This window comes from Salmo salar, chromosome 08, assembly GCF_965601325.2.
Source record: "Salmo salar chromosome 08, fSalSal1, whole genome shotgun sequence".
Classification (NCBI taxonomy): domain Eukaryota; kingdom Metazoa; phylum Chordata; class Actinopteri; order Salmoniformes; family Salmonidae; genus Salmo; species Salmo salar.
Window position 1 is genome coordinate 37,660,001 of NC_138298.1, and position 22,500 is coordinate 37,682,500.

General features: G+C 42.3%; 2 protein-coding genes across 2 annotated transcripts in view; one reads left to right on the forward strand and one right to left on the reverse strand.

Moving 5' to 3' along the window:
* Positions 1-15,973, reverse strand: part of adgrl3.1 (adhesion G protein-coupled receptor L3.1) — a 284,567-nt gene extending 268,594 nt beyond the window's left edge. Inside the window, exon 1 of the mRNA XM_082978635.1 lies at positions 15,240-15,973. Coding sequence (XP_082834761.1) covers positions 15,240-15,244 — 5 coding nt within the window. The 5' untranslated portion in view covers positions 15,245-15,973. The remainder of the gene's footprint in view (positions 1-15,239) is intronic.
* Positions 15,974-17,649: 1,676 nt separating this feature from the next.
* LOC106595071 (multiple PDZ domain protein) overlaps positions 17,650-22,500 on the forward strand; it is a 134,612-nt gene continuing 129,761 nt past the window's right edge. Inside the window, exons 1-3 of the mRNA XM_082978287.1 lie at positions 17,650-17,880; positions 20,860-20,958; positions 21,417-21,580. Coding sequence (XP_082834413.1) covers positions 20,901-20,958; positions 21,417-21,580 — 222 coding nt within the window. The 5' untranslated portion in view covers positions 17,650-17,880; positions 20,860-20,900. The remainder of the gene's footprint in view (positions 17,881-20,859; positions 20,959-21,416; positions 21,581-22,500) is intronic.

Consider the following 22,500-nt stretch of genomic DNA (forward strand, 5'->3'; position numbering starts at 1 on the left):
AGGAGGGAGGGGGACAGAGGAGGAGAAGAGGGGAGGGGACAGAGGAGGAGAAGAGAGGAGGGAGGGGGACAGAGGAGGAGAAGAGGGGAGGGAGGGGGACAGAGGAGGAGAAGAGGGGAGGGAGGGGGACAGAGGAGGAGAAGAGAGGAGGGAGGGGGACAGAGGAGGAGAAGAGGGGAGGGAGGGAGGGGGACAGAGGAGGAGAAGAGGGGAGGGGACAGAGGAGGAGAAGAGAGGAGGGGACAGAGGAGGAGAAGAGAGGAGGAGGGGGACAGAGGAGGAGAAGAGAGGAGGTAGAAGGACAGAGGAGGAGAAGAGAGGAGGAGGGGGACAGAGGAGGAGAAGAGGGGAGGGAGGAGGACAGAGGAGGAGAAGAGGGGAGGGAGGAGGATGCCATTGTGAATGATTTCCTGCTTTGACCAAAATACTGTGAAGGCCTTTCAGTGAGCTGCTTACACACACACACCACACACACACACACACACACACACACACACACACACACACACACACACACACACACACACACACACACACACACACACACACACACACACACACACACACACACACAGGCCTTGTGGATTGATGCCCCATTCAACTCAGAAATAGTCATGTGTGTCAAGCACCCAGCTGCAGGCAGACGTGTGTGTGTGTGTGTGTGTGTGTGTGTGTGTGTGTGTGTGTGTGTGTGTGTGTGTGTGTGTGTGTGTGTGTGTGTGTGTGTGTGTGTGTGTGTGTGTGTGTGTGTGTGTGTGTGTGGTGTCAAAAGGAGAGGAGTGGAGAGTGGTTTGTTTTGTCTTGGTTTGTAGAATCTAGGGAGGAAGAATGAGAACTGAACAAGAGATAACAAGATAGACCATACACTGTCTGTCTGTCTGTCTGTCTGTCTGTCTGTCTGTCTGTCTGTCTGTCTGTCTGTCTGTCTGTCTGTCTGTCTGTCTGTCTGTCTGTCTGTCTGTCTGTCTGTCTGTCTGTCTGTCTGTCTGTCTGTCTGTCTGTCTGTCTGTCTGAATCTACACATTAAATCAATAGTTGTTCATTAAACAAACAAGACTGTCCTGATCACAGTCAACACACATAAAGTCGGCTAAGAAAGAATTCAATTAAATATTTAAAAAAATTAAATACAAATAATATTTTTCCAGCACAACTTACACAATGTGTGGAACTGCTGTCATATAAAAAAGGTGATATTTTGAACCAGAGCCCCTGTTCTTTTGACGTTTCATCTCTTTCCTACCCTCCCTACACTGTGTTAGGGAGCAGGCATAGAGTCTTTCCTACCCTCCCTCCACTGTGTTAGGGAGCAGGCATAGAGTCTTTCCTACCCTCCCTCCACTGTGTTAGGGAGCAGGCATAGAGTCTTTCCTACCCTCCCTCCACTGTGTTAGGGAGCAGGCATAGAGTCTTTCCTACCCTCCCTCCACTGTGTTAGGGAGCAGGCATAGAGTCTTTCCTACCCTCCCTCCGCTGTGTTAGGGAGCAGGCATAGAGTCTTTCCTACCCTCCCTCCACTGTGTTAGGGAGCAGGCATAGAGTCTTTCCTACCCTCCCTCCACTGTGTTAGGGAGCAGGCATAGAGTCTTTCCTACCCTCCCTCCACTGTGTTAGGGAGCAGGCATAGAGTCTTTCCTACCCTCCCTCCACTGTGTTAGGTAGCAGGCATAGAGTCTTTCCTACCCTCCCTCCACTGTGTTAGGTAGCAGGCATAGAGTCTTTCCTACCCTCCCTACACTGTGTTAGGGAGCAGGTGTAGAGTCTTACACTGAGAGTATCTACATCATGATACACAGAGAAAATAACAGCAATCCTATTTTCAAAAGAAAGAGTCTCGTTCATATTTCACTTCCTCTGAAGGCTTTTGGAGCTGAATAAATAATAGGCCTAGACTTGATTTAGACTACAGTATAGCATGCTAAATGTTTCTGATCAGTGATCGATAAACACTTGATTTAGACTACAGTATAGCATGCTAAATGTTTCTGATCAGTGATCGATAAACACTTGATTTAGACTACAGTATAGCATGCTAAATGTTTCTGATCAGTGATCGATAAACACTTGATTTAGACTACAGTATAGCATGCTAAATGTTTCTGATCAGTGATCGATAAACACTTGATTTAGACTACAGTATAGCATGCTAAATGTTTCTGATCAGTGATCGATAAACACTTGATTTAGACTACAGTATAGCATGCTAAATGTTTCTGATCAGTGATCGATAAACACTTGATTTAGACTACAGTATAGCATGCTAAATGTTTCTGATCAGTGATCGATGACCTATACCAGCTCCAGGTATTTGCCCTGCCAGGAAAACAAATAACCAAATAGCCTATACAGACGGAGATTCAGTGAAACAAAATCACAGCAGCACCCACCTGTAGCACGCGCTCCAGCGGGTATATCTCTCTGGTCACCCCTAAAGCCAACTCCTCCTTTGGTCGTCTCTCCTTCCAGTTCTCTGCTGCCAATGACTGGAACGAACTACAAAAATCTCTGAAACTGGAAACACTTATCTCCCTCACTAGCTTTAAGCACCAGCTATCAGAGCAGCTCCCAGATCACTGCACCTGTACATAGCCCATCTATAATTTAGCCCAAACTACTAACTCTTCCCCTACTGTATTTATTTATTTGATTTATTATTTTGCTCCTTTGCACCATATTATTTATATTTTAACTTTGAACTTTCTTCAAAGTATAATTCTACCATTCCAGTGTTTTACTTGCTATACTTTATTTACTTTGCCACCATGGCCTTTTTTTGCCTTTACCTCCCTTATCTCACATCATTTGCTCACATTGTATATAGTCTCATTTTTGTCTACTGTATCATTGATTGTATGTTGTTTTACTCCATGTGTAACTCTGTGTTTTTGTATGTTGTCGAACTGCTTTGCTTTATCTTGGCCAGGTCGCAATTGTAAATGAGAACTTGTTCTCAACTTGCCTACCTGGTTAAATAAAGGTGAAATAAATAAATAAATAAAAAATGATCAGACAAGTCAGTGAAGTCACAGCCTTTTGGTCAGCAGTCTGTCTAGGTTACAAAGCGACTGAAGTGAAGAGCAAAATAATCAGCTTGTTTAAGCTAAGTAACATGCTGTCAAAATGTTGTGATCGGTGTTGATCAACGAACCACCTAGACAAGATGATCATGAGCAGCACCCACCTCAACTTAGCTAACATTTCCACAGCCTAGTTGTAGTCTAACCAATATCCAAATATTCAGGGAGAAGAAAAATACATCTGACATTGATTGATTCATCAAGAAGAGTCCATACGCTTGTCTCAGAGCAGCGTGAAACGGTGCTGAAATAGTTGACCACACGCGGGTAGACTATTGCTTCACATGTATTAGAACTATTGGGGATGACTTTGGGAGTTTCAGTAAGTAACAATTTGATTACTTCAATTGAATTAGCCAACTTTATTCCAATATTTTCGTTATTCAGTGATATTTATTCCCACAGTCATTCTTTATGGATCCATCCAGTTGTAGATTAGAAAACAGTTATTGCGGTGCTCTATGAGAAGAGATGGGTGAAGTGACATTTAAAAAAAAATGTTATTTAACCTTTAACTAGGCAAGCCTGTTAAGAACAAATCATTTTTTACAATGACGGTGAAACCCTAACCCGGTCGAGGATGGGCCAATTGTGAGCCGCCCTATGGGACTGGCCCCCAGCACCTCTCTGATTCAGAGGGGTTGGGATAAATGTGAGCCGCCCTATGGGACTGGCCCCCAGCACCTCTCTGATTCAGAGGGGTTGGGTTAAATGTGAGCCGCCCTATGGGACTGGCCCCCAGCACCTCTCTGATTCAGAGGGGTTGGGTTAAATGTGAGCCGCCCTATGGGACTGGCCCCCAGCACCTCTCTGATTCAGAGGGGTTGGGTTAAATGTGAGCCGCCCTATGGGACTGGCCCCAAGCACCTCTCTGATTCAGAGGGGTTGGGTTAAATGTGAGCCGCCCTATGGGACTGGCCCCCAGCACCTCTCTGATTCAGAGGGGTTGGGTTAAATGTGAGCCGCCCTATGGGACTGGCCCCCAGCACCTCTCTGATTCAGAGGGGTTGGGTTAAATGTGAGCCGCCCTATGGGACTGGCCCCCAGCACCTCTCTGATTCAGAGGGGTTGGGTTAAATGTGAGCCGCCCTATGGGACTGGCCCCCAGCACCTCTCTGATTCAGAGGGGTTGGGTTAAATGTGAGCCGCCCTATGGGACTGGCCCCCAGCACCTCTCTGATTCAGAGGGGTTGGGTTAAATGTGAGCCGCCCTATGGGACTGGCCCCCAGCACCTCTCTGATTCAGAGGGGTTGGGTTAAATGTGAGCCGCCCTATGGGACTGGCCCCCAGCACCTCTCTGATTCAGAGGGGTTGGGTTAAATGTGAGCCGCCCTATGGGACTGGCCCCCAGCACCTCTCTGATTCAGAGGGGTTGGGTTAAATGTGAGCCGCCCTATGGGACTGGCCCCCAGCACCTCTCTGATTCAGAGGGGTTGGGTTAAATGTGGAAGACACATTTCAGTTGAAGGCATTCAGGTGTACAACTGACTAGGTATCCCTCCTTTCCCAATCACAGCCGGTTGTGATACAGCCTGGAATCGAATCAGAGTCTGTAGAGACGCCTCTAGCACTGAGATGCAGTGCCTTAGACCGCTGTGCCATGCCTCGCAAAGCTTCAAACTGCCAGGAGGATAGTAGTAACAGGAGGATAGTAGTAACAGGAGGATAGTAGTAACAGGAGGATAGTAGTAACAGGAGGATAGTAGTAACAGGAGGATAGTAGTAACAGGAGGATAGTAGTAACAGGAGGATAGTAGTAACAGGAGGATAGTAGTAACAGGAGGATAGTAGTAACAGGAGGATAGTAGTAACAGGAGGATAGTAGTAACAGGAGGATAGTAGTAACAGGAGGATAGTAGTAACAGGAGGATAGTAGTAACAGGAGGATAGTAGTAACAGGAGGATAGTAGTAACAGGAGGATAGTAGTAACAGGAGGATAGTAGTAACAGGAGGATAGTAGTAACAGGAGGATAGTAGTAACAGGAGGATAGTAGTAACAGGAGGATAGTAGTAACAGGAGGATAGTAGTAACAGGAGGATAGTAGTAACAGGAGGATAGTAGTAACAGGAGGATAGTAGTAACAGGAGGATAGTAGTAACAGGAGGATAGTAGTAACAGGAGGATAGTAGTAACAGGAGGATAGTAGTAACAGGAGGATAGTAGTAACAGGAGGATAGTAGTAACAGGAGGATAGTAGTAACAGGAGGATAGTAGTAACAGGAGGATAGTAGTAACAGGAGGATAGTAGTAACAGGAGGATAGTAGTAACAGGAGGATAGTAGTAACAGGAGGATAGTAGTAACAGGAGGATAGTAGTAACAGGAGGATAGTAGTAACAGGAGGATAGTAGTAACAGGAGGATAGTAGTAACAGGAGGATAGTAGTAACAGGAGGATAGTAGTAACAGGAGGATAGTAGTAACAGGAGGATAGTAGTAACAGGAGGATAGTAGTAACAGGAGGATAGTAGTAACAGGAGGATAGTAGTAACAGGAGGATAGTAGTAACAGGAGGATAGTAGTAACAGGAGGATAGTAGTAACAGGAGGATAGTAGTAACAGGAGGATAGTAGTAACAGGAGGATAGTAGTAACAGGAGGATAGTAGTAACAGGAGGATAGTAGTAACAGGAGGATAGTAGTAACAGGAGGATAGTAGTAACAGGAGGATAGTAGTAACAGGAGGATAGTAGTAACAGGAGGATAGTAGTAACAGGAGGATAGTAGTAACAGGAGGATAGTAGTAACAGGAGGATAGTAGTAACAGGCGCTGCATAACAACCATCAAGAGATTAAGAGCGTAGCCCGTGCCAATGCCGCCTCAGCATTACGGCTACATTTCATACTAAGCCATAGCAGAACTTTGCCACAATCATGGCTAGGTAGGTTGGCGGGTATAAAACTAGAGGCTTTGTCACTGGCAATGCCTTTCATATATAAAGAACAGTCTGTAAAAAAAGTATTCTGGATGCTAAAGTTGGTGGGAAAACGGCTTGGTTTGAAAGGTGTAACTGTATATGTGTGACACAGTGGAGGCTGGTGGGAGGAGCTATAGGAGGACGGGCTCATTGTTATGGCTGGATGGAACTAATGGAACTGGTATAAATGGAATGGAGTCAAACGTGGTTTCCATATGCTTGATGTGTTCCAGCCATTACAATGAGGCTGTCCTCCTACAGCTCCTCCCACCAGCCTCCACTGGTGTGACAGACATTCAGCACCACTGAGTCTCCTCAGCCACAGACCACATCTACCTCTATCTAATGGAGTAGCATAGACCACATCTACCTCTATCTAATGGAGTAGCATAGACCACATCTACCTCTATCTAATGGAGTAGCATAGACCACATCTACCTCTATCTAATGGAGTAGCATAGACCACATCTACCTCTATCTAATGGAGTAGCATAGACCACATCTACCTCTAACTAATGGAGTAGCATAGACCACATCTACCTCTATCTAATGGAGTAACACTGACCACATCTACCGCTATCTAATGGAATAACATAGATCACATCAACCTCTATCTAATGGAGAAGCATAGACCACATCTACCTCTATCTAATGGAGTAGCATAGACCACATCTACCTCTATCTAATGGAGTAACACTGACCACATCTACCGCTATCTAATGGAATAACATAGACCACATCTACCTATATCTAATGGAGTAGCATAGACCACATCTACCTCTATCTAATGGAGTAGCATAGACCACATCTACCTCCAATGGAGTAGCATAGACCACATCTACCTCTATCTAATGGAGTAGCATAGACCACATCTACCTCTATCTAATGGAGTAGCATAGACCACATCTACCTCTATCTAATGGAGTAGTATAGACCACATCTACCTCTATCTAATGGAGTAGCATAGACCACATCTACCTCTATCTAATGGAGTAGCACAGACCACATCTACCTCTATCTAATGGAATAACATAGACCACATCTACCTCTATCTAATGGAGTAGTATAGACCACATCTACCTCTATCTAATGGAGTAGCATAGACCACATCTACCTCTATCTAATGGAGTAACACAGACCACATCTACCTCTATCTAATGGAGTAACAAACTGAACTGAAGACCCGCATCACATGACCAGACCTAGTAATAAGGCTAGATCATATTGAGGTTTTACCCGACCAAACACTTCCCCCATCCTTGTGACCTCAACTCCAATCTGGGTTAAGCAGGCCACCCCATTCATTCACACATTATGGGTTGTGAAGTGAGCTGATGGCTCCAGTCTACTGTGATATACAGAGCCTTCAGAGAGTATTCATACCCCTTGATTTATTCCACATTTTGTTGTGTTACAGCATGAATTCAAAATGTATTAAATATATGTTTTTTTCTCACACATCTACACACAATACCCCATAATAACAAAGCGAAAACATGTTTGTTTTAATTTTGTGCAAATTTTATGAAAAATAAATTCAGAAATATGTAATTTACATAAGTATTCACAACACTTGTTATGGGCTCAGGTGCATCTAAAATCCTTTGATCATCCACTACAACTTGATTGTTTTGGACATGATTTAGAAAGAAACAATCTTTGGCCTGAATGCAAACCGCTGTCTGCAGAAAACCAGGCACAGGTCATCATCCTTCTAACACCATCCCTACCGTGAAGCATGGTGGTGGCAGCATCATGCTATGGGGATGTTTTCAGCGGCACAGACTTCACGGTAGGGATAGTGTTATAAGGGTGATGACCTGTGCCTGGTTTTCTGAGGGCAAACGACAGGCTGGGGGTGAAGATGTACATTCCAACAGGACAATGACCCCAAGCACACAGCCACAGCATCACTGGAGCAGAACAATAATGTGAAACTCCTTGAGTGGCTCAGCCAAAGCCCAGACTTGAATCCCATTGAAAATATGTGGAAAGACTTGAAGATTGCTGTTCACCGCTAACAACAGAGTTTGAGAAAATCTGCAAGGAAGAATGGGAGAAAATCCCTAAATCCAGATGTACAAAGCAGATATAGACATACCCAAGACGACTCAAAACTGTAATCACCACCAAAGGTGCTTCTCAAAAGTATTTTCTCAGAGGTGTGAATACTTATGGAAATGAGATATCTGTATTATATTTCAGTACATTTGTAAAGATTTCTAAAAACTTGTTTTCACTTTGTCGTTATGGGGTATTGTGCGTAGATGGGTAAGAAAAAATATATATTTAATCCATTTTTGAATTCATGCTGTAACACAACAAAATGTGGAATAAGTCAAGGGGTATGAATACTTTCTGAAGGTACATTGATCGTCTGATTTATGCTACACATGCTACACAAAGATAAATAGCATAAGTTTTTCTAAACTAATCCAATCTGTTAGTAGTTGGACTTATTGTACCAGTTACTGAGATGGTTGTTCCAGTTTAGATGATTGGGGTAGTCTCAGTATCTCTTCCTATCCCTGGCAGTCATTCTGAATGGAGGTTGCGAGTGATAAAATAAATTCCACTTGTTAGATGTCCTAACTCTGGCTGGATTCCAATAGGAATTAAACATCACTTTGCAAACCAGCATAAATTGACTGCAGGTCTGATGTGGCCTGTAAACGAGGAGTTTCCTAACACCACTGTGTTAAATAAAGGCCTTGTGATATATTATGCAATGTATTGTCATAAATAATGACATTTTAAAGGCTAATAAGGCTGGTGGAAATGTTCTAGGAAGAACCCTTCAAAGATTAAATGGTTCTCTGTAGAACCCTTCAAAGATAAAACGGTTATCAGTAGAACCCTTCAAAGACAAAACGGTTTTCAGTAGAACCCTTCAAAGATAAAACGGTTCTCAGTAGAACACTTCAAAGAGTGTTCTGAGTATAACCATATACAGGGGGTTCTATGAAGAACCCTCCCCAGCACCAAATACGCTTCTACTTACTACCTTTTTTTCTAAGAGTGTAATGCACTATTTCCTGTGCACTATATAGGGAATAGGGTGCTATTTGGGAAGTAGAGAGTGCGATATAGGGCCTAGTTTTAGAGGATTTCTGTCTTCACACTTGACAGAGTATTTTAGATCTCTCATAGGGATGGCTGGGTATATCCGACCTCATTATTTGAATTCTGGGATACAGAAATATATTCAGATGTCTGGTTTAACAGTTAGGTTAGTTTTCCACTTTCTAATTGAGGCTGACTCGGTGTATTTATGTGACTGCCTGGGTGTTAAGCCTGTTGAGTTAAAGTCTCTGTAATAGTTTAGGGAACTAATACCAGTTCTTCAGTTCATAGACAGGGTTTAAAATCACATCACACAATGCTTTTTTTTTTTTTTTTACAATGTTCTTTTATCATATGATCACATATTTCTTTATTTTCTAGAGAAATATATGATCTTGCTATGAGTTGCATCATAACAACTTGAATAATACTTGGATATGCACTGGGATGATACAATATGACCTGATTAGTTATCGCTATAGTCAGCAGAATGAAGAGACAGAGTTTGGCTGGTTACTGTTGTTACACACTGTACAGCCTGAGGTGTCCTCAACATCAACATCCAGACAGTGTGATTAGGGTCTGGTCCTGGCCTCAGATGCACTCTGACACAACTCAGACTGGCTGGGGGGGTTCAAACAGTGTAATTAGGGTCTGGTCCTGGCCTCATATGCACTCTGACACCACTCAGACTGGCTGGGGGGTTCAAACAGTGTAATTAGGGTCTGGTCCTGGCCTCAGATGCTCTCTGACACCACTCAGACTGGCTGGGGGGGTTCAAACAGTGTAATTAGGGTCCTGGCCTAAGACACTGACCTAGGAACAGTTTGATGTTTTATGAGTTAAGTTGTCCCTAGACACTGACCTAGGAACAGTTTGATGTTTTATGAGTTAAGTTGTCCCTAGACACTGACCTAGGAACAGTTTGATGTTTTATGAGTTAAGTTGTCCCTAGACACTGTCCTAGGAACAGTTTGATGTTTTATGAGTTAAGTTGTCCCTACACACTGACCTAGGAACAGTTTGATGTTTTATGAGTTAAGTTGTCCCTAGACACTGACCTAGGAACAGTTTGATGTTTTATGAGTTAAGTTGTCCCTAGACACTGACCTAGGAACAGTTTGATGTTTTATGAGTTAAGTTGTCCCTAGACACTGACCTAGGAACAGTTTGATGTTTTATGAGTTAAGTTGTCCCTAGACACTGACCTAGGAACAGTTTGATGTTTTATGAGTTAAGTTGTCCCTAGACACTGACCTAGGAACAGTTTGATGTTTTATGAGTTAAGTTGTCCCTAGACACTGACCTAGGAACAGTTTGATGTTTTATGAGTTAAGTTGTCCCTAGACACTGACCTAGGAACAGTTTGATGTTTTATGAGTTAAGTTGTCCCTAGACACTGACCTAGGAACAGTTTGATGTTTTATGAGTTAAGTTGTCCCTAGACACTGACCTAGGAACAGTTTGATGTTTTATGAGTTAAGTTGTCCCTAGACACTGACCTAGGAACAGTTTGATGTTTTATGAGTTAAGTTGTCCCTAGTTGTTCCTGCTGGTTTATTGGTGCTGGTTTATTGGTGCTGGGTTATTGGTGCTGAGTTATTGGTGCTGGGTTATTGTTGCTGGTTTATTGGTGCTGAGTTATTGTTGCTGGTTTATTGGTGCTGAGTTATTGTTGCTGGGTTATTGGTGCTGGGTTATTGGTGCTGGTTTATTGGTGCTGGGTTATTGGTGCTGGGTTATTGGTGCTGGGTTATTGGTGCTGGGTTATTGGTGCTGAGTTATTGGTGCTGGGTTATTGGTGCTGGTTTATTGGTGCTGGGTTATTGGTGCTGGGTTATTGGTGCTGGTTCATTGGTGCTGAGTTACTGGTGCTGGTTTATTGGTGCTGGGTTATTGGTGCTGGTTTATTGGTGCTGGGTTATTGGTGCTGGCTGGTTATCTGGTGCTGGTTTATTGGTGCTGGTTTATTGGTGCTGGTTTATTGGTGCTGGTTTATTGGTGCTGGGTTATTGGTGCTGGTTTATTGGTGCTGAGTTATTGGTGCTGGGTTATTGGTGCTGGGTTATTGGTGCTGGGTTATTGGTGCTGGGTTATTGGTGCTGGTTCATTGGTGATTAGTTACTGGTGCTGGTTTATTGGTGCTGGGTTATTGGTGCTGGTTTATTGGTGCTGGTTATTGGTGCTGGGTTATTGGTGCTGGTTCATTGGTGCTGGGTTATTGGTGCTGGTTTATTGGTGCTGGGTTATTGGTGCTGGTTTATTGGTGCTGGGTTATTGGTGCTGGTTTATTGGTGCTGGGTTATTGGTGCTGGGTTATTGGTGCTGGGTTATTGGTGCTGGGTTATTGGTGCTGGTTCATTGGTGATGAGTTACTGGTGCTGGTTTATTGGTGCTGGGTTATTGGTGCTGAGTTATTGGTGCTGAGTTATTGGTGCTGAGTTATTGGTGCTGGGTTATTGGTGCTGGTGCTGAGTTATTGGTGCTGGGTTATTGAGATATGACCCAGCGGGTCAGCTCAGAAGGCTGGAGGTGAAGTTTAGTAGGGGCGTGGCTTTCAGATAGTTCTTTATAGCCACCCGTGAGAGTAAAAGTCTGTTCTGTTGTATAGTTATTAGGCTTGGGCGATATACCGCTTATACCTCGTGGGAGCTGCCGGGGTAGGTGCTACACCACTACTTATAACTATAAGTTAAATATTACTATGAGAAATCTATAAACTATATCCAGCTCAGGGCTCCAGCTATGCATTTGGTTTGTTAACTTGTTAGCTAAGTGGCTAGATGTCAAGATCAAGCTTCTTGGTTACAGCAGAGATATTCAACCCCCCTCCTGGATCAAGATCCCTGTTCGCCTAAATTGTTTTTAGAAATAGCGGCCCTTTTGTGCACTTGCGGTAATAACGTATAACCCCTGGTATGGTACAGAAACGGTAGGACGGTATGAACATCTGCATACAGCCCAACCCTAATAGTTATCGCGTTAAGGTCGAACATTGACATTTTTGTAGCTTCAATGAGGCTTACAGAAGTGTATGAGTTCGCTGAAAGCCTATGTAAATTCCATTGTTGTGATGCAATAAGGTGGGATACCTTTATTATGCAATAAGGTGGGATACCTTTATTATGCAATACGGTGGGATACCTTTATTATGCAATAAGGTGGGATACCTTTATTATGCAATAAGGTGGGATACCTTTATTATGCAATAAGGTGGGATACCTTTATTATGCAATACGGTGGGATACCTCTATTATGCAATAAGGTGGGATACCTTTATTATGCAATAAGGTGGGATACCTTTATTATGCAATAAGGTGGGATACCTTTATTATGCAATAAGGTGGGATACCTTTATTATGCAATAAGGTGGGATACCTTTATTATGCAATAAGGTGGGATACCTTTATTATGCAATAAGGTGGGATACCTTTATTATGCAATAAGGTGGGATACCTTTATTATGCAATAAGGTGGGATACCTTTATTATGCAATAAGGTGGGATACCTTTATTATGCAATAAGGTGGGATACCTTTATTATGCAATAAGGTGGGATACCTTTATTATGCAATAAGGTGGGATACCTTTATTATGCAATAAGGTTGGATACCTTTATTATGCAATAAGGTGGGATACCTTTATTATGCAATAAGGTTGGATACCTTTACTAAGCAATAAGGTGATATACTTTATTGTAATATGTAATACATAATCTTAATATAATAGAAGTGTCAAATGCAACTAAAAAAAAAACAAGGAACATTTGGATTTACAGTATGTAAACTTAACATGATGAACAGGAATGACATCTCCTCTCACGGGTGGCCAATAAGATCTAGCTGAAAGCCACGTCCCTAATAAGCCACGTATCCTGAAATTAACCTAAGGATTAAATTCAAAATTACCCAGTTACTAGGTCAACCCAGCATGAGAGTAAAAGATACCCAACCAATGGTTAAATTAACCCATGTTTGGGTAATCCCAACAACCCAACTTGTTGGGATATTCACACAACCCAACATATGTTCTGTCCAAAATTAACCCATCGGTGGGTTACCAAAAAAAACAAATTGGGTTGTTTTTAACCCAGCATTCTGTAGAGTGTAGTAACACTTATGTTTTCCCCTTTAATGGTATAGGTTAGGGTTGAACAACTCCTGACTGTCTGAGAATATATGGGTTAAATTGTTCCTAGACACTGACCTAGGAACAGTTGTATGTTTTACCCTTTAATGGTATAGGTTTGGGTTGAACAACTCCTGACTGTCTGAGAATATATAGGTTAAATTGTTCCAAGACACTGACCTAGGAACAGTTGTATGTTTTCCCCTTTAACGGTATAGGTTAGGGTTGAACAACTCCTGACTGTCTGAGAATATATGGGTTAAATTGTTCCTAGACACTGACCTAGGAACAGTTTTATGTTTTCCCCTTTAATGGTATAGGTTAGGGTTGAACAACTCCTGACTGTCTGAGAATATATGGGTTAAATTGTTCCTAGACACTGACCTAGGAACAGTTGTATGTTTTACCCTTTAATGGTATAGGTTAGGGTTGAACAACTCCTGACTCAGTACCTATGGGATATGTAAAGGAGAGTGAACCAGGGCCGTTGTGATGTTTACACTTACAAAAGGTGACAGGGTTCAACATTTAACACATCTGTCAGCTCTGACCAGCTGACCTGATCAACAAGATCTCAGGGCCCTCGTTACAAGGCCATAACTGGGGCCTGGGGATTTCCTGGTTAGGTCACATGATCAGGAAAACTCCCTACCCACAATCAGAATACTCACAATCCCAGGCAGTCTGAATGAACTATATTTGAAAGACATTTGATCTCTTGGGATCTCTAAATCGAAGGTACGGCAAGCTAGCTACCACAAAGAGAACAATTGCCTATTCAGAGATGCTGTGTGTGTGTGTGCTTGCATGCGTGCATTGTGTGTATATTGTGTGTGTGTGTGTGTGTGTGTGTGTGTATATTGTGTGTGTGTGTGTGTGTGTGTGTGTGTGTGTGTGTGTGTGCGTGTGTGTGTGTGTGTGTGTGTGTGTGTGTGTGTGTGTGTGTATATTGTGTGTGTGTATATGTGTGTGTGTGTGTGTGTGTCTTGTCCAAAGCCTCACTGAGCATCAGTGAGATATATCTGCAATCCTCTCTCTTCAGAAAAGACAACCACTGTCCATGAATCATCTACAGTGAGACAAAGTTATCAGCCATTATAACATTACTAAGGCCCTCTGAAACGTAGCCCTAACGAAGTCGATTTAGTGCACTACTTTTCAGCAGGGCCCATAAGGCTCTGGTCAAAGGTAGTGCACTATGTAGGGAATAGGGTGCCATCTGGAACGTAAACCTTAGAAAATACAATCTGAGGATCATTTCCAGTGGCAATCAATGTCAGCTGATGATAAATAACGACATGTTATTATCTCCTATCAGTCTATCATGTTATTGATCCATTATTGATCCATATCAGACACTGCATTTTTTGCTGTTCATAAGATCAAGGTCATTTGTGCCTTGATATAAATAAGAGGTTTAATTCATTCAAGTCACTGGCACCTCCTGAAACATTGGCCTTTGTTGATTTTAAAGAAACCTACTGAATCTATCTGGTATTATTGGATGAAATGGAGCGTTCAGGTTTCTGAACAACACACAAGTGGCTGGATATGGCTGCCATAACAACATGTTTCCGTTTCCCCCCCGAGTCTCTCTCCCCGCACCGCATCCCTTCTCGGGTTGTTTTGAACCGTGATGGAGCGGTGAGAATAGAATCTCATGACACCCCCACAGGAGACGCGAAAAGGACATGCTATTTTCAAACACCATAAACAACTAGATTACTGTGTTTGTTATGCCTGCAGAGCGGCGTACATGTTGAAAAGAAACGTTAACTGAGGAAAGGTAAATAAGGAAAATGTGTTTATATGGATGATTTGGAGGAGCTAGAAGACGTTAGGAATGTGAGCGGATCTAAGCAGTACCTCGCGCGGGGACTGGGAGCGACGCCCATTCCATCCCGTCACCGTTACCGAGCATCATCCGTCTCCAACGCTGCTAACGGGAGAAGCTCGAGCCTACCGTATATCACCTCACTACACAGTGCAGGCCACATCTATTATAAAATCAAATAGGTCATTCATAACGGTAGAAGAACGATGCATTGACTTACCACATCTCACACGAAGCTGCAGTAATGGTCGCGCACAGATCTAGGCATTGAAAGCGCAGTGTCTTTACAATAACCGTCGTCTACCTTGTAACAGTCCAGAGTTCTTGCTTGGAAAAAAAATTAAAAAATCCCTTCAAATGAATGAAAAATTAAGCAATTTGATTCCAAGACAGCGATGGGTTTATATCGTCAAGGTAAATTATGATTCCTCTTAAAAAAAAATAAAAAAAATGCTTAAACGATATATAGTGTTCGCAGTTCTAGATTGTAACATGGGATAACTGACAACCTTTCGAAGGCTCAGTGTTTAGTATCCAGATCACTGTTCACTGAACGCCACCGGTGAAGCGAGGCAATAGCCGACAGACTCCAACGCAAGGAGTCCAGTATTGGAAGAGAGAGAGGACGGGAACACTACAGCTAAAGATCCACGAAGCCAGCCCCCCCCCCCCCTCTCTCTCTCTCTCTCTCTCTCTCTCTCTCTCTCTCTCTCTCTCTCTCTCTCTCTCTCTCTCTCTCAGTTCTGTCTCTTTCTGTATTTCTCTCGGCTCTCTCTCTCTCTTAGTGGTCTTCAAAAACGTCCACGTACAGAGCACGTTGACCTGTTCGCGGGAAGAGCAAAGGGGTCAAAAAATGACAACCCAATTTGGAAGTGGATGCTCAGATGAGATCGGGTTCAGATAAGTGGAGCGGAGCGCAGAGCGATGCAGGCGGGCTGTGGTGATGCCTACTCGGGCAGGAAGAGGGGACCTGGTCGGAAGAAAACGCGGAACTGGATCCTGCCTCAATGTGTGTAATAGGGTTCCATCTGCTGTATGAACAGAATAAATTAATGATGATGCTCTTAATCCACATATACTGAACAGAAATATAAACGCAACATGTAAAGTGTCGGTCCCACGTTTCATGAGCTGAAATACAAGATAACACAAATGTTCCATTCACACAAAAAGCTTATTTCTCTATAATGTTGTGCACAAATGTGTTTACATCCCTGTTGGTAAGCATTTATTCCCCAAGATAATCCATGCACCTGACAAGTGTGGCATATCAAGAATCTGTTTGAACAGCATCATTCTTACACAGGTGCACCTTGTGCTGGGGACAATAAAAGGCCACTCTAAAATGTGCAGTTTTATCACAACACAATGCCACAGATGTCTCAAGTTTTCAGGGAGTGTGCAATTGGCATGCTGACTGCAGGAATGTCCACCAGAGCTGTTGCCAGATAATTTAATGTTCATTTCTATACCATAAACCGCCTCCAATGTCATTTTAGATAATTTGGCGGTATGTACAACCAGCCTCACAACCGCAGACCACATGTGTATGGCGTTGCGTGGATGAGCGGTTTGCTGATGTCAACGTTGTGAACAGAGTGCCCCAGGGCGGTGGGGTGGGGGCCCCGGTGGCGGGGGGTTATGGTATGGGCCCCATGGTGGCGGTGGGGTTATGATATGGGCAGCCATAAATTACAAACAACGAACACAATTGCATTTTATCTATGGCAATTTGAATGCACAGAGATACGGTGTCGGGATCCTGAGGCCCATTGTTGTGCCATTCATCCGCCACCATCACCTCATGTTTCAGCATGATAATACACGGCCTCCATGTCGCACGGATCTGGACACAATTCCTGGAAGCTGAAAATGTCCCAGTTCTTCCACGGCCTGCATACTCACCACACATGTTACTCATGTTCCTGTTTCCGCCAATATCCAGCCACTTCGCCCTGCCTATTGAAGACGAGTGGAACAACATTCCACAGGCCACAATCAACAGTCTGATTAACTGCTCGATGCGAAAGAGATGTGTCGCACCGCATGAGGCAAAAGGTGGTCACTCCAGTTAGCCTACTGACTGGTTTTCTGATCCACGACCCTACCTTTTTTTAGGGTACCAGTATATGTGACCAACAAATGCATCTGTATTCTCTGTATTCCTAATCCATAGATTATGGCCTAATTCATTCATTTCAATTGACTGATTTCCTTATATGAACTGTACCTCAGTAAAATCCTAGAAATTGTTGCATGTAGCATTTATATTTTGTTGAGCCGTTTGCTATGCCACGTTATTTGTTGTGGGTATCATACAATTACATGCACATTGTGTAGGACCAGCCTGCATTGTTAACTAATTTATTTGTTCAGAGTTTAGTCAGAAAATTGCATTCTCTTGTCTAAAGATAGGCCCTATAGCTTAAAACCTTCAGAATAGAATAGAATCACAATCACCATGAAATAAACTACTGGAGTCAATTTGAAATGAAACTTAATTTTCTTAAAGAAATACTAGTGTGTATTTTGATGGAGGACCGGACGAGAAGGTCGCAGGTGGCCGCCTGCCGCTTCAGGACGTCAGAAAATCACCGGTGACCTGCGCATGCGTCATTCACTGTGTGAAACGGATCGGAACACGCGAGATAAAACATTTCATCTCCGTCTGTTTTGATAGATTTTGTAGTATTTTACGTAGGGTTAAAACATAAAATTAACGTAGGCCTATGGTATTAATGTTATATTGATACATGTAGCTCTAAAACGGATAAAATGTTGATTTTGTTTCCTGGCGACCGCGGACTTCTTAGGGGGGACCTGTTGATTCTACGGTGTAGCCCACCGAAGCAGCAATGGAGGTGAGCTAACGGTAACGGGATTGTGAGTCTTCGGGATATCTAACCTATTCCATTATAGGCTACTTTTAACATTTACCACAGCATTATTTTTTTCCCATTAGACCTGGGACGAGCTATTTACTGAAGTGCAGAGATTTATTTGCCATCCACATTGGGGAATAAGTGCGCTGGCTTTATGCGTTGACTATTGTCACTTGTGGTCTACTGTTACTGCACTCAAGGCACTCTAACCTTATCTGTAGGCTGTAGTCTACTATTATTTTGACAATAAAATATGTTTATAATTCATGAACTACGTAGCCTTAAACCTAAAATAGTCTATAGGCTACCAACACTCAGGGAAACTGATTTCTAAATTAGGAACAGCGTATTTGAAAACCACGTCGTATTATTTTAATTTTGCATTCTCTTGTCACATAATACACATTATTTTGGCTTCATGTTTTTGATATTCACCACAGCTGCTTGTTAACCATTCTTACCCTTGCCCACTAAATCAATCTCGTTATCAAACGCACCGCTTGTCTCTCTCTTGCTTGAGTGGCCTGGGGTGTATTCATTACTGCACACAGTTGCAAACCGTAGCAAAACCTTTTGCAACTGTTCCCGATAATTTCTCATTGGACACGTTCAGGTTAGTCCCTTCCCATTTCGACCGCCTGCTTCCTAGTGAATAAGCTAGATTTCTGTCCTGTCCCATGCACCTGGCACAAAGTGATGGTGAGGCTGCATGTCAACTTTAATTACCGTGAGTCTTGGATAAGGCTATTTGCCGATGGTAATCTCGTTTAAGAGCATTAGGTTTACTTCTGGAAGGCGCTTGCTAACAAGCTTGTTTGAGCATACACCTATCGCGTTCCAAATGACACCCTATAAAAATGTGCTTCTGCATTAATCATGCAAACCCATGTATTTTTTATTGTGGCACTGCATCAGTGAGATACGGACCTACGGTATGAGCTTCAGTTCTCTATCCATGGAATTAGCCACTGCGCCACCAAGACGGCGCTAGCGAAGACGCCTGTTCATTTTAGTCTATTCAAACAGACCTCATTTGAAAGGCAACATTTACACATTAAGATCAGGTGTGGCCAACACACCTGAACACACTTAGCGAGATGGGGGATAGAGAGAGTTTTGTTGATGCTGAGAACGGAATGCATAGCATTTAAACAAAAATAACATTCTTAGAACATTCTTGTGGTTTTTATAGAATGTTTTCTTAATTGTTCTGAGAACATGACTTTACATAGAACTACAAGGAAACCTGTAGAAAACATTATGCTGAAGTACTGAAATTCCAACCTAAGAAACATATGGTTGTCAGAATGTTATGTGCTAGCTGGGTATACCCATATGGGGGGTCTTAAATGGGGAGAGAGGGGGCAGAAGCTTAGAAGCTGCAAATGAATCAGCTTAGCAACAAGTATAAAAGGAACATTGAAGTGTTTTATTTAACAACAAATGTTTTATTTAACAATATTTTGTTAAATAAAATAGCCCAAATGAAGACTTTCTGATTTAATACGAGGAGGCCTAAACACACAAATCAAATTAAATTGTATTTGTCACGTCCACAGTTTACAGCAGGTATATGATACATCACATCCACAGTTTACAGCAGGTATATGATACATCACATCCACAGTTTACAGCAGGTATATGATACATCACATCCACAGTTTACAGCAGGTATATGATACATCACATCCACAGTTTACAGCAGGTATATGATACATCACATCCACAGTTTACAGCAGGTATATGATACATCACATCCACAGTTTACAGCAGGTATATGATACATCACGTCCACAGTTTACAGCAGGTATATGATACATCACATCCACAGTTTACAGCAGGTATATGATACATCACATCCACAGTTTACAGCAGGTATATGATACATCACATCCACAGTTTACAGCAGGTATATGATACATCACATCCACAGTTTACAGCAGGTATATGATACATCACATCCACAGTTTACAGCAGGTATATGATACACCACGTCCACAGTTTACAGCAGGTATATGATACATCACATCCACAGTTTACAGCAGGTATATGATACATCACATCCACAGTTTACAGCAGGTATATGATACATCACATCCACAGTTTACAGCAGGTATATGATACATCACGTCCACAGTTTACAGCAGGTATATGATACATCACATCCACAGTTTACAGCAGGTATATGATACATCACATCCACAGTTTACAGCAGGTATATGATACATCACGTCCACAGTTTACAGCAGGTATATGATACATCACGTCCACAGTTTACAGCAGGTATATGATACATCACGTCCACAGTTTACAGCAGGTATATGATACATCACATCCACAGTTTACAGCAGGTATATGATACATCACATCCACAGTTTACAGCAGGTATATGATACATCACGTCCACAGTTTACAGCAGGTATATGATACATCACATCCACAGTTTACAGCAGGTATATGATACATCACGTCCACAGTTTACAGCAGGTATATGATACATCACATCCACAGTTTACAGCAGGTATATGATACATCACATCCACAGTTTACAGCAGGTATATGATACATCAATAACACGCAACATTGCAGAATAACAATAACACTCAACATTGCAGAATAACAATAACACTCAACATTGCAGTATAACAATAACACTCAACATTGCAGTATAACAATAACACGCAACATTGCAGAATAACAATAACACTCAACATTGCAGAATAACAATAACACTCAACATTGCAGTATGACCAACATTCGTTGTCTTCTAGCCAAGATATGAAATGCATCATATTTGACTGCGTTTTTCTGGATTTTGTTGTTGTTATTCTGTCTCTCACTGTTCAAATAAACCTACCATAAAAATTATAGACTGATCATTTCTTTGTCAGTGGGCAAATGTACAAAATCAGCAGGGGATCAAATACTTTTTTCCCTCACTGTAACTGTGTATGTAAGTCATGTTGCAGGTATCTGATGTTGACCAGTGACAGGCACACATGAACACTCTCAACAATCTAGTGAAGACCTACATCCAAGCAAAGATGGACGCCATGGGTAAGTGTCATTCAGCCATTCAAATCACCTTGACTACACTACAAAGTAACACCGAGTTATTCACCAGTGATGTTAAGTCTCGAACGGAATAACAACAAGCTAAAGTATTACAACTCATACATGTTTATAAGTGCTGTATTGTACAAGCTGTCTTCAAGTAAATAGTTAACAAATTGGTATATTCTAAACCTACCAACAAGTCTTCAAGGAGGTGTATATTGTATTGTATTGTGTTGTATTGTGTTGTATTGTAGTGTATTCTGTATTGTATTGTATTGTGTATTGTATTCATATTGTATTGTATTTACATTGTGTTGTATTGTATTATGTATTGTGTTGTATTGTGTATTGTGTATTGTATTGTATTCAAATTGTATTGTGTTGTATTATGTTGTAACATATTGTGTTCTATTGTATTGTAGTGTGTATTGTATTGTATTGTATTGTATTCTCTCCAGATACACAGCGTGCCTTGGAGGCTGTGGAGAGACTCCAGGCCAAGCTGAAGGACAGAGGAGAGGCTCCTACAGAGGAGAAACTTTCACTACTGAAGACTGTTCTACAGAGCCCTCTGTTCCACCAGATATTAACCATGCAGCAGACACAACTACAGCTGCCAGAGGTATCACACACACACACACACACACACACACACACACACACACACACACACACACACACACACACACACACACACACACACACACACACACACTGCTGAATACTGCTTTCTGTTCCACCAGATAATAACCATGCAACAGACACCACTTAACCTGTTGGGGCTAGGGGGCAGTATTTGCACGGCCGGATAAAAAACGTACCCGATTTAATCTGGTTACTACTCCTGCCCAGAAACTAGAATATGCATACAATTAGTAGATTTGGATAGAAAACACTCTAACGTTTCTAAAACTGTTTGAATGGTGTCTGTGAGTATAACAGAACTCATATGGCAGGCCAAAACCTGAGAAGATTCCATACAGGAAGTGCCCTGTCTGACAATTTATTGTCCTTCTGTAGCCTCTCTATCGAAAATACAGCATCTGTGCTGTAACATGACATTTTCTAAGGCTTCCATTGGCTCTCAGAAGTCGCCAGAAAGTGTAATGAGATGTCTGCTGTCTCTGGGCGAAAAACAGCAGCAGAGTGTTTTACTGGCTTGCCTGGGGACAGTGACACTGGAGATGCGCGTTCATGTGAATTCTCCATTTTGTTCTTTCAGTCTTTGAATGGATACAACGTCGCCCGGTTGGAATATTATCGCTATTTTACGAGAAAAATCGCATAAAAATTGATTTTAAACAGCGTTTGACATGCTTCGAAGTACGGTAATGGAATATTTTGAATTTTTTTGTCACAAAATGCGCTCGCGAGTCACACTTCGGATACTGACCTGAACGCACGAACGAAACGGAGCTATTTCAATATAACTATGGATTATTTAGAACCAAAACAACATTTGTTGTTGAAGTAGAAGTCCTGGGAGTGCATTCTGACGAAGAACAGCAAAGGTAATCCAATTTTTCTTATAGTAAATCTGAG